At 40.8% G+C, this 12,330-nt stretch overlaps 1 protein-coding gene across 1 annotated transcript; it reads left to right on the top strand.

The window, feature by feature from the left end:
* The first annotated feature begins 5,517 nt into the window (after positions 1 to 5,517).
* On the top strand, positions 5,518 to 11,822 carry LOC138873601 (uncharacterized). The gene is made up of 4 exons (XM_070152073.1): positions 5,518 to 5,842; positions 7,246 to 7,407; positions 10,991 to 11,046; positions 11,181 to 11,822. The coding sequence occupies exons 1-4, from the start codon at positions 5,518 to 5,520 to the stop codon at positions 11,820 to 11,822; spliced, it is 1,185 nt and encodes a 394-aa protein (XP_070008174.1).
* The last annotated feature ends 508 nt before the right edge of the window (positions 11,823 to 12,330 follow it).

Below are 12,330 nucleotides of genomic sequence, written 5' to 3'. Positions count from 1 at the left end.
GGTGTTACGCACCCCTCAGGATCCACTAGTGTGGTTCCCGGCCAGACAGTTTGTGAATTTTGTACAATTAGCAAATAGACAAGTATAGGCTCAAATAGTAGGAGATTTAGGTTTGAACACATAAGGGTTTGAAAACAACTATTAAAATACGAATTTTGAGAATGAGTTATAGTTTACACATACTTGAGAATATAAAAAGAAGGGAGGGGTCCTAGGTTTGTTTATAATGTGGATCATATCAATGCAATACCCGGTATGACACTCCTCAGAAGAGGGGATACACGTAGTATTAGCGCACCGGTTATCAGATCCATATCTACCCTTCCCACCCTATTAAGGTATTAAAGCACGGACTGGTCTCGACCTCTATTTTATGCTATTACCCGGTCCATTCCTATCAGTCCCGGAGGGATTTAGGACTACTATTCCTATAAGAGGGAGGATTTTAGGTTGACTCTTAGGTTTAAAGGTAAAAGGCTATAGCGACATACAAAACATGTAGGACTGCATTTTTAGGGGAAACATATAAACAATTTAAAGGCTCATGTATACCTCCGCAAATAAAGCATATAAATAGCATGACTTAAACACAGTTAGGGTCAGAATTTAAAGTACTAAAGAAGGGTGTTTAAATTGTTGAAGCATACCAAATTTATTACATAACTCAGATAAGAAGTCCGAATCAGGTATGTCTGCTGGTTGTAGCAGTTGCTAATTAACAAAAGCAGATTCAGTTTTATCATTATTACCTAAAGCTTGCCTATGCGTGTAATGGTGATGCCTTATAAGCATGATATCCATCGCTGATTAAGAGTACAATAAGACAGAGATCAATTTTTAAACGAGCGATTTGGATCCTATAGGAATGCTTTCTAATCGTATTAATGAAGATGAGTAGGTTATTAATCTGATGCAGACGGACATGAGTCAAACGGAGTATTAACTAAGCTGGTTTTAGATCCTATAGGCATGATCTCTATTATAAATGATTTTAATTCCTATAGACATGGTATCTAATTATTAAAGGCTGATTTTAGTCCTATAGGCACGATATCTAATTGAACACGAAGTGAAGTAGGCAGGATTTATTTAATCAAAGCGAAATTCATATAGGCATGATTTCTATTAAAAGTGACTTTTAATCATATAGGCATGATCTCTATTTGTGTGAAAGTAAAGAATGCAGAATTTCATTCAACCAAAGCAGATCCTATAGGCATGTTCTCTAACAGATCATATCGAGATACACCCTATAGACATGTTATCTACCCTTCTAATAGCTAAAGCATGCATAATCACACTTATCCCTTTTCACTAGCCAACCCCAATATTTGTTACAAACTATTACAGACCAAATGATTGAATTACATCAGAAAAGGTGAAAAATAAGAAGTTACAACCATAGGAGGTCTTATTCTGACTTCCTCTCTGAGTTATGGAATAAACCACCTCAAATGCCAATGATGTTTCAAAGCCTTTCTTATACGTGGGTATGTCAAAGTTCCCTAAGGACCTCATGGGATCCCGGGCAGTGCTCACATCCAGGTTTTCATAACCAGACAGAAATGAGTGCAGTGTGGAAGGGCCAACCCTTGTGTGTCCAAGTTTAGAGGGAGCTCAGGGGTCAAAAAAGAGGGGCAAAACCTAAATTCTAGGAATATAGTGAAAGTTCAGAACATAGTTAAAAAAAGAGTTTGTTTAAAATTGTACTGGCAAGTCCATTTTGAAAGTAATCAATAGCATAAGTGTTTGAAATCAGTTGGGGTAATGAACACAACTCAAACACACAGAATCAGTAGTCACACAAAGGGGTCAAGGGGTTTTGGGAATACATTGTATGAAGCATATGACCCCGGTAGGGGTCAGGTTTGGTCATGCACAGCAATAGCTGATGCTGGCATGCCCATAAACTAGCCAGAGAACACAAACACATAAAGGGGATATGGGGGTTTGGGATTCATAAGTCAGCAAACACATAACAAGTGACTGACAGAGTACACATATAGGGAAGCATTAATTTAAAGGGGAAGGGAACATATTACAACATGATAGTAATATAACTTAACTACAGAAACATAAGCAGAAGTAGACAAGAATGAAAGAAATTGGAACAATCAAAGAAACATGTTGTTGTTGGGGCTTTAAAAAACTAACTAGGACATACCAGTAGAGAGGCAAAGTGCATAAAGGAAAAGTAAGCAAGATTCCACAATCTAGCCTTGGCTTTTAGCCGGCTAGACAAAGTAGTAGCACAAGTAGTAGTAAAGAAAGAGAGAATTTTTTGAGTGTAAGTGTGTGTTCTAAACTCAAATTGTTCGTGTGTTTGAAAGAAGAGAGGGTGGATATTTATAGCTTTTAAAATAAGTGAAGAATAAGGTAATAAGTAAAATCTTAACACAAACATGGAAATAATCACAATCAGAATTAATTAACACAAGTGATTCCCTTTAATTAAGGAATCACTGCTTAACGGATACTGGCAGGTTTAATTAAGAAAAGAAATCAGTTTGGGACAGATTGATTATTGCCATATAAGGGGGCAGTTAAAGCAAGAAATAAATAATTGAGACTAAGTACAAAAATATGCTCAGTTTTGGGAAAGGATTCAGCAAGATCAAACATCACGGTAAAGGAAAGGAATCAATTAATTTTAAATAAATGAGTAAAAAATTAGGGTTTATAAGTGAACACTTTGCAATCAGTCGTAACATTGAGGGAGTCAGAATCAATCAAGAAAAGGTCTTGATTCTGCACCTCAACATATAAATAGCAAGGAATGAACAGGAATGCAGGGTCAAACATGTTGACAAAAAGAAGCAACACAAACATACAGTAGCAGTAGGGGAAAGCTAGGATTCAGTAGTAAGAAAAATATTCGAAGCACAGTAGTCAAGCAGGTCAAGTAGTCACATAGAATCAATAGTGAAGAAGAACATAGTAACAGGTAAGAGAGTCAGAAGCAACTAAAGGTCTCACAGTAACATGTGAGGAAAACTCTTTTAATAAATTAGGGCTTCGATAGTAGTCGATTTTAAGAGACAATAAGAACTCAAATCAGGTAAGTCAAACAAGGAAAAGAAAGTCAAAAACAAAGAACTTAATTTAAACAAATAGTTTTAGAACTCGAATGAGACCAAAGAGGAACTAGGGTTTTCAACAAGATGAATCAAGTAGAAGGAAAACATAACAAGTTGTTTGAACATAGCAAAATCGTAAAACAACACCAAAAATCAGAGAAGTGATCTTTTAAAGAAGTTAAGAGAAACCCTAATCGTTAAAAATGAAAAGTACTTTTGAAAGAAAATCAAAGAACCTTCAAGAAAACACTTAAGATGTTCGTAATAAGCACAGATCTAAGATAGATCTGAAAGAAAATTAAAAGACCTTAAATATAGGGTTTCAGAGAACCTAGAAAAGGTGAGAAAGGCTTTGAAAGTTACCGATCTAACCAGAAAAGTCAAGGATCTTACTTGAACGGCCATGGCTGGCCGGAGAAAGACCGGAGATAGAGGTTGAGCAAGGACTGGACCAGATCTCTTTGAGATCTGGCCATAAAATCATGGAAACAAACACCCAGGAGCCATAGGAGGCTGATACACATCTCAAATGGCCATGAAACGCCATGGATTAGGCAGGGGTTGAGGTGGATTAGGGTGGAATTAGATGGCGGCGGCTAGGGTTCACGTGAGGCTGCAGAGAGAATTGAAAGAAGAGGGATTCAAGGGCTGCGTTTGGTGGAAAATGATTTAGGGTAAGGGGTCATTTAGGTTTATTTTAGGAAGGGTGAACGGTGGCCATTGATCTGAATGATCAACGGCCTGGATTAAACGGGTAGGTGGGGAATCCGAGTTTGGGTAGGTTGAAATTGGGTTGGGGTCGGGTTTAATTAGAATTGGGCTGGGGAAATTGGGTCTGATTTGGGGTTAAATTTAGGCTAAAAATTAAATAGAAATGGACTGTTATTTAAATAGCCAATTTTCCACTTTTTAAATTATAAATATAGTAAATAAATTTCTGGAAGTAAACTGAAAGCACTAAAATGATTCACAGCATATAAATAATAATTTAAAAATATAGGGCTTAATTTTATGAATATAAAACACAATTAAATCTTAACAAGGCTAATATTGTAATTATGTGCAATTAGCTTTAAAAAATACTAAATAAAAATTGTAAAAATATGTAAAAATTACCTTAGCCATACTTTGGCATAAAGATTAAAATACAATAGATGAATTACCAAAATAATAAATTTAAAAATAATTATTGAATTTTTATTGATAAAAGAGGGAAACAAATTGATTTAAAAGCCTTTAGAAATCATGGAAAAATAATAAAATATTTGGATATGCTTATATATGCATATATATGCCATTTTGAAGTTATTTTGCATATTGAAAATATATAGGGAAATGGGTATCAATATGGTTCAGGCGAGATTGATTTATGTTGTACCAACTACTTTTCAAATCGGGGAAGGGACCTAGACTTTTGACATCCCCACCCCAGAGCAGTGAGTTCTCATTGGTTAGGATCCAGGTGTCATGGTGACACAGCCTATGGTCCTAGTTCAGCGGGTGGTGGGGACCTCTCTCGGAGTAGAGGACAGGTAGGTCCAGGAGAGAGAGGACTGATGAGGTCAGGAGAGAGAGTATAGGGAAGCGAGGAGACCTTGTAGACTAGAGAGACCCACTGGTCCTTATTTTGGAAGAAGAGTACGGCATGGTAGAGGTTTTGTGGGTCAACTAGCTCAGTTTGCGTCTTAGGATTCACACAATGTTTCAGGTGTTCAGGGCTCTCAGAATACCTGTACCGCATAGCTTCCACTACCACGTCATCTGCGAGGTTTTTTTTGAGTGTGGCAACATACATCATGTGGTGAGGTATTGCCTTAGACTTGGGAGGAGTGCACCTCTACATACTTCTCAACCATAGCGTGCCCCGCAGAGTTCTCAAGCTATGATCACAGCACCAGTTACTACCCCACCTACTCAGCCAGCTAGAGGGGGAGGTCGGGGAGGTAGAGGTCGCCCTAGAATGGGAGGCCAGACCAGATACGATGCCCTTCTTGCCCGTAGCGAGGCTGTTGCCTCTGATTCTCTCATCACAGGTATTGTCATGGTTTGTCATAGAGATGCATTGGTTCTATTCGATCCAGGCTCCATTAATTCTTATGTGTCTTCTTATTTTGCTCCGCATTTGAGTGTACCTCGGGATTCTTTGAGTTACCATGTTTATGTTTCTACTCCTGTGGGTGATTATCTTGTTGTGGACCATGTTTATCGGTCGTGTTTGGTTGCTCTTAGTGGTTTTGAGACCATAACTGATTTATTGTTGCTCAGCGTGGTAGATTTTGATATTATCTTGGGCATGGGTTAGTTGTTTCCCCATTATGATATTCTTGATTGTCACGGCAAAACCGTGACACTGGCTATGCTAGGTGTACCGCGTGTTGAGTAGAGGGGTGCTTTAGATCACACTTCCAGTAGAGTTATTTCTATCCATAAGGCTCAGTGTATGGTTGAGAAGGGGTGTGACGCGTATCTAGTTTATGTGAGAGATGTCCGTATTGATACCCCTTCTGTTGATTCAGTCCCAGTAGTACGGAATTATTCTGATGGGTTTCCAGTTTACCTTCCGGGTATGCTGACTGATAGAGATATTGATTTTGGCATTGATCTGTTGCTGGGCACTCAGCCCATTTCTATCCCTCCGTATCGTATGGCCTCTCCTGAGTTGAAGAAGTTGAAGGATTTGAAGGAGGAATTTCTTAATAAGGGTTTTATTCGGCCCAGTGTATCACCTTGGGGTGCTCCTGTCTTGTTTATGAAGAAGAAGGATGGTTCTATGTGTATGTGTATTGATTATCGCCAGTTGAACAAAGTTACACTGATACCGTTATCCTTTGCCTCGTATTGATGATTTGTTTGACCAACTATAGGGTGCACGAGTGTTTTCTAAGATTGACTTACGTTCAGGGTACCATCAGTTGAAGATTCGGGAGCCAGATAACCCGAAGACTACTTTCAGGACTTGGTACGGTCATTACGAGTTCCTTGTTATGTCATTTGGGCTGACGAATGCCCCAGCAGCCTTTATGCATTTGATGCACAGTGTGTTCCGGCCATATCTTAACACGTTCATCATTTGTCTTTATTGATGATATTCTGGTATATTCCCGGAGTCGGGAAGATCATGAGCAGTACTTGAGGATAGTGCTTCAGACCTTGAGAGAAAAGAAGTTATATGCTAAATTCTCAAAATGTGAGATTTGGTTGGATTCTGTGGCATTCTTAGGCCACGTGGTGTAGAGTGAGGGTATTCAGGTGGATCCAAAGGAAGTAGAGGTAGTGCAGAGTTGGCCCAGACCATCCTTAACTACAGAGATCCGTAAATTTCTTGGCCTGGTGGGTTTCTACCGTCGTTTTGTTGAGTGGTTTTCATCCATTGTAGCCCCTATAACCAGACTGATCTAGAAGGGTGCTCCATTTCAGTGGACGGAAGAGTGTGAAGCGAGCTTTCAGAAGCTCAAGGCAGTTTTGACTACAGCCCCAATTTTGATATTGCCTACAGGTTCGGGGTCTTACACTGTCTATTGTGATGCCTCTAGGATTGGCCTTGGAGAGGTTTTGATGCAGGACGGTAGGGTGATTGGCTACACGTCCAGACAGTTGAAGGTGCATAAAAGAATTATCATGTCCATGATCTCGAGTTAGTTGCCATTGTTCGCGCCCTAAAGATCTGGTGTCATTATTTTTACGGTATGCCTTGTGAGATTTATACTGACCATCGGAGCTTGCAGCACCTATTCAACCAAAAGGATCTAAATTTGCGCCAGAGGAGGTGGTTAGAGTTGCTGAAGGACTATGATATCACTATTTTGTATCACCCGGCAAGGCCAATGTGGTGGCCGATGCTTTGAGTCGCCGGGCAGAGAGTTTGGGGAGTTTGGCTTATTTACCAGCATTGGAGAGGCCTATGGCGATGGATGTTCATGCCTTAGCCAGCTAATTTGTGAGAATGGATCTTTCGAAGCCTAGTCGAGTTCTAGCTTGCGTGGTTTCTCGGTCTTCCTTATTTGATCGTATCAGGGAGCGTCAGTATTATGACCCTCATTTGCTTGTCCTCAAGGACAAGGTTCAGCATGGTGATGCCAGAGATGTGACGATTGGTGATAATGGGGTATTAAGGATACAGGGTCAGATTTGTGACCCAATGTTGATGGGCTTCATGAGTTGATTTTAGAGGAGGCCCACAGCTCAGGATATTGCATTCATTCGGGTGCTGCGAAGATGTATCAGGATTTAAGACAGCACTATTGGTGGAGGCGGATGAAGAAAGACACAGTTGGGTTTGTAGCTCGGTGCGTCAACTGTCAACAGGTGAAGTATGAGAACCAAAGACCAGGTGAGTTGCTTCAGTAGATAGAGATTCTAGAGTGGAAGTGGGAGAGGATCACCATGGACTTTGTAGTTGGGCTCCCACGGACTTTGAGGAAGTTCGATGCCATTTGGGTGATTGTGGATCAACTGACCATGTCCGCGCATTTCATTCATGTGTGTACTACTTATTCTTCAGAGCGATTGGTGGAGATTTATATCTCAGGAGATTGTTCGTCTGCATGGTATTCCAGTTTCCATCATTTCAGATAGAGGTACTCAATTCACATCACGGTTCTGGAGGGCCGTTCAGCATGAGTTAGGCACTCAGGTGGAGTTGAGTACATCATTTCACCCTCAGACGGACGGGTAGTCCGAGTGCACTATTCAGATTCTTGATGATATGCTCTATGCGTGTGTGATTGAGTTTGGAGGGTCGTAGGATCAGTTCTTTCCATTGGTGGAGTTTGCCTACAACAACAGCTATCAGTCTTGATATGGTAGGCGGTGTAGATCCCCGGTGGGTTGGTTTGAGCGGGGTGAGCTAGATTATTGAGCATAGACTTAGTTCAGGATGCTTTGGAGAAAGTTAAAGTGATTCAGGATAGACTCCATACAGCCCAGTCCAGACAGAAGAGTTACGCGGACCGGAAGGTTCGTGATGTTTCCTATATGGTTGGAGAGCGGGTTCTGCTTTGGGTTTCGCTTATGAAGGGTGTTATGAGATTTGGTTAGAAAGGGAAGTTGATTCCGAGGTTTATTGGCCCTTTTGAGATATTGAGGTGTGTTGGGGAGGTTGCTTATAAGAATGCCCTACCTCCCAGCTTGGCAGGAGTTCATTCGGTATTTCATGTTTCGATGCTCCGGAGGTATCACGATGATCCGTCGTACGTGTTGGATTTCAGTTCAGTCCAGTTGGACAAGGATCTATCTTATATTGAGGAGCCAGTGACGATATTGGACAGGCAGGTTCGAAAGCTGAGGTCAAAGAGCATTGCATCAGTAAAGGTTCAGTGGCGGGGTCAGCCGGTCGAGGAGGTGTCTTGGGAGACTGAGCAGGATATGCGCAGCCGTTATCCTCATCTTTTCTCTATTTCAGGTATGTCTCTATGCTCGTTCGAGGACGAACAAATGTTTAAGTATGGGAGGATGTAATGACCCGGTCGGTCGTTTTAAGAATTTACGCCCAGATCCCCTATTAACTGCTTTCCCCGTGTTTGTTTCTGCTATTGTGAGTTGCCAGGAAGAATTATTTGGAGTTTCGAAGAGTTTTGGGACACTTAGTCCCTAAATGAGAGCTTATGTTTTGGAAATTTGATCGTAGTTGGAACAGTGTGAAGACGGCTCGGAATGGAACTTTGATAGTTTTGTTAGCTCCGTTGGGTGATTTCGGGCTTAGGGGTGTGTTCGGATTATGTTTTGGAGGTCCGTAGCTAATTTAGGCTTGAAATGCCGAAAGTTGAGTTTTTTTGGAAGTTTACGATTCGATAGTGAGATTTTGATCTAAGGTTTGGAACGGGATTCCGGAAGTTGGAGTAGCTCCGTAGTGTTGAACGTGACGTGTGTGCAAAATTTTAGGTCATTCGGACGAGGTTTGATAGACTTTTTGATCGAAAGTGTATTTGTGAGTTTTTTAAGTTCTTAGGCGTGAATCCGATGCTAATTTGTTGATTCGATATTGTTTGAGGTGTTTTGGAGATTGGTATAAGTTTGGATAGTGGTATATGACTTGTCTGTGCTTTTGGTTGAGGTCCCAGAGGCCTCGTGATGATTTCGGGTGGTTAACGGGAAGATGGAAATTTGGAGTTTGCAGCTTAAGTTCTTTGGGCTGCTGTCATAACCGCATATGCGGTTGATAGGCTGCAAATGCGACTCTTGCAGATGCGGAATTAAGCCGCAGAAGCGGCCAGATGAGGAAAGGCAAAGAGCCGCAGGTGCGGATGAGTTCACGCACATGCGTGACTGCAGATGCGGTAAGTAGGTCACAGGTGCGAACTTAGAGAAATTAATGAGTTTTCGCAGGTGCGGTCATTCTTCCGCAGAAGCAGGACCATAGGTGCGGTCCCTTGACTGTAGAAGCGAAATTGCTGGGCAGAAAATAGGATCTTCGAGGATTTAGTTTTAAAAGTTGGAAAATTGATTTGGAGCTCGGGAGAGGGCGATTTTGGGAGGAATTTGAAGAGGAAATAGTGGGTAGCAATTCCTTAACCCTTTCTAGTTGTATTCCATTAATCTATTGTTAGTTTTTGTCATTTAATTTCGGATTGGAAGTGAACATTTAGGAAAAATTGGAAGAAAGTTCTTAGACCTATAATTCGAATTTTGATTGCGAATTTGACCTTGGATTTGGATAATTTTGGTATGCATGAACTCGTGAGAGGATGAGGATTCTGAAAATATAAATTTTACCCGATTCCGAGACGTGGGCCCGAGGGGCATTTTGGTCATTTTTACCTAATTTCGCGTATTAGCTTAGAGTTTATTTGTAGAATCAGTTACTTGAAGTGTTATTTACATTATGCAATTGATTTGAATAGATTTGGGCCATTTGGAGTCGAGTACTCATGGCAAGAACGTGGTTTCGGATTGATTTTGAGTAGGTTCGAGGTAAGTGGCTTGCCTAACCTTATGTGGGGGACTTTCCCTTAGGATTGGTATTATGATAATTGAAATGCCTTGTACGTGAGGTGACGAGTGTGTACTTGTGCTAATTATTGAAAATCATGTTTTCACTAAAATAGCTTAAATTGTGTCTTTCCTTGCCTGCTTGTCCTACTTGGAATTTAAGATTGTTGTTAGTGTAGAGAAGCATGTCTAATTGACTTAATTGCTTTATTTGCTTTAACTGCCTTATTTGTATTTACATGAAGCATGCTAGGTTAGAATTGCTTGTGTTACTTTGGTATAAAGTTGAGTTTAATTAAGTATTCCTTGTGCTATTGTTGTGTATTTTACTTTGGGACTACGGGACGACATCAGGGGAGATCCCCTGTACGTATTTATAATTTGAACTGAAGTGCGGGATACCGAGAGATCCCCAGCACATATATTGAGGATACCAAGATATCCCTAGCATATATTGAAGATACGAAGAGATCCCTAGCATACATTGAGAATACCAAGAGATTCCTAACATATATTGAGGGTACTAAGAGATCCTCGGGATACTGAGAGATCCCTGGGATACTGAGAGATCCCCGGTTGTTATATTTGTGAAGAGTGGTATTTCCATGTGATTGTTTTTGTCTCTATTTCAGTTGTTGTTATCCTTATTATCCTGTATTAATTCTTACTATTACATTTCAACTGTACTGCCTATCTTATTCTGTTATACCTTATATTTCATTTAATCTCAGTGGGCCCTGACCTTCCTCATCACTACCCGACCGAGGTTAGGCTTGGCACTTACTGAGTACCGTTGCGGTGTACTCATGCCCTTTCTACGCATGTTTTTCATATGCATATCCAGGTACCTCCATTCAGACTTATCACTTGTGAGACGAGGCGTTTGTAGAGACTCCGAGGTATATCTGCCGTGTCCGCAGACTGAAGAGTCCCTTTCTACTCTCCCTTTTTGTATTAGCCCTTCTGTATTTTCGTTCCTTTGTTAGATATTCTAGAGTTAGATGCTTGTAGACATTCAAAGGCTTGTGATCATGAGATTCCGGTTTTTGGGAAATCTTATTAGTTTTCGAGAGCTGGTATTGTGAATGTCGAGCGGCACTTTAAATACTGTTTTATTTCACTATTTCAGTTTTTAATTATTTCTTCCGCAAATTGGTTTATTTTCCGCATTGTTAGGCGTACCTAGTCGTAGAGACTAGGTGCCGTCACAATGGTTCAGAGAGGGCAAACCGGGGTCGTGACAGTTTGGCAGGTAGTTACAGGAAATTTGTAGAAGGATTTTCTTCCCTTTCAGCAGCTTTAACAAAGTTGATTCATAAGGGAGCAAAGTTTCAATGGACTGACGCTTGCGAATGGAGTTTTCAGGCCTTAAAGGACAGATTAACTTCAGCACCAGTTTTAACGCTCCCAGAAGGGACCGATGGTTATGTGATCTATTGTGACGCTTTCGGCGTTGGATTGGGTTGTGTGATGATGCATCATGGTAAGGTTGTGGCTTATGCTTCTAGACAACTAAGAGAGCACGAGAAGAACTACCTGACCCACGATCTAGAGTTAGCCGCGGTGATTCATGCACTAAAAATGTGGAGGCACTACTTATATGGCATTCATGTTGATATTTCTATGGATCATAAAAGCCTCCAGTACATCTTCAAGAAAAAGGAATTGAATCTACATCAAAGGAGATGGTTGGAGCTACTTAAAGACTATGACGTTGATATTTTGTACCATCCTTTGAAGGCGAACATAGTAGCCGACGCCCTCAGCCGTAGATATATAGGTAGCCTATCGTATTTACAGCCAGAAAGAGGGGAATAGCCTATGGGGTTCATCAGCTAGCTAGTCTTGGAGTTCGGTTACTGGACTCAGGTGATATTGGAATTACTCTTCAGGATACGACAACATCCTCTTTCGTAATTGAAGTAAAGGAACGCCAGTACGAGGATCCTATGTTAGTTCATTATAGGGATACCATTCTTCATAAGGAGAAGACACCGTTTGAAATTACAGAAGATGGAGTCCTCAGATATCAAGGGCGATTATGTGTGCCTAATGTTGTAGGGCTGTATCGGCAGGTTATGGGAGAAACCCATTATTCTCGTTATTCTATCCATCCAGGAGCAACAAAGATGTATCATGATATCAAGGAAGTATATTGGTGGGATGGAATGAAAAAGGATATAGCAGAATTTGTTGCCCAGTGTCCTAACTATCAGCAGGTTAAGATTGAGCATCAAAAACCTGATGGGTTATTGCAAGCTATGGAGATTCCGACTTGGAAATGGAAGTAATCAATAAGTACATCATCGTAGGTTTACCTCGTACC

The sequence above is a fragment of the Nicotiana sylvestris genome, chromosome 7 (genome assembly GCF_000393655.2).
Source record: "Nicotiana sylvestris chromosome 7, ASM39365v2, whole genome shotgun sequence".
NCBI lineage: Eukaryota > Viridiplantae > Streptophyta > Magnoliopsida > Solanales > Solanaceae > Nicotiana > Nicotiana sylvestris.
Note: the sequence above shows the minus strand (reverse complement) of the source record. Positions and strands in the feature narration are given on the sequence as shown.

Excerpts from the sequence above, each read along its gene's own strand:
- LOC138873601 (XM_070152073.1), top strand. The coding sequence starts at position 5,518 with ATGGTTGAGAAGGGGTGTGACGCGTATCTAGTTTATGTGAGAGATGTC. Across the intron at positions 7,408-10,990 it reads GTATGAGAACCAAAGACCAG|ATATTCTAGAGTTAGATGCT; the intron begins GTGAGTTGCTTC and ends TTCCTTTGTTAG. Across the intron at positions 11,047-11,180 it reads CTTGTGATCATGAGATTCCG|GCGTACCTAGTCGTAGAGAC; the intron begins GTTTTTGGGAAA and ends CCGCATTGTTAG.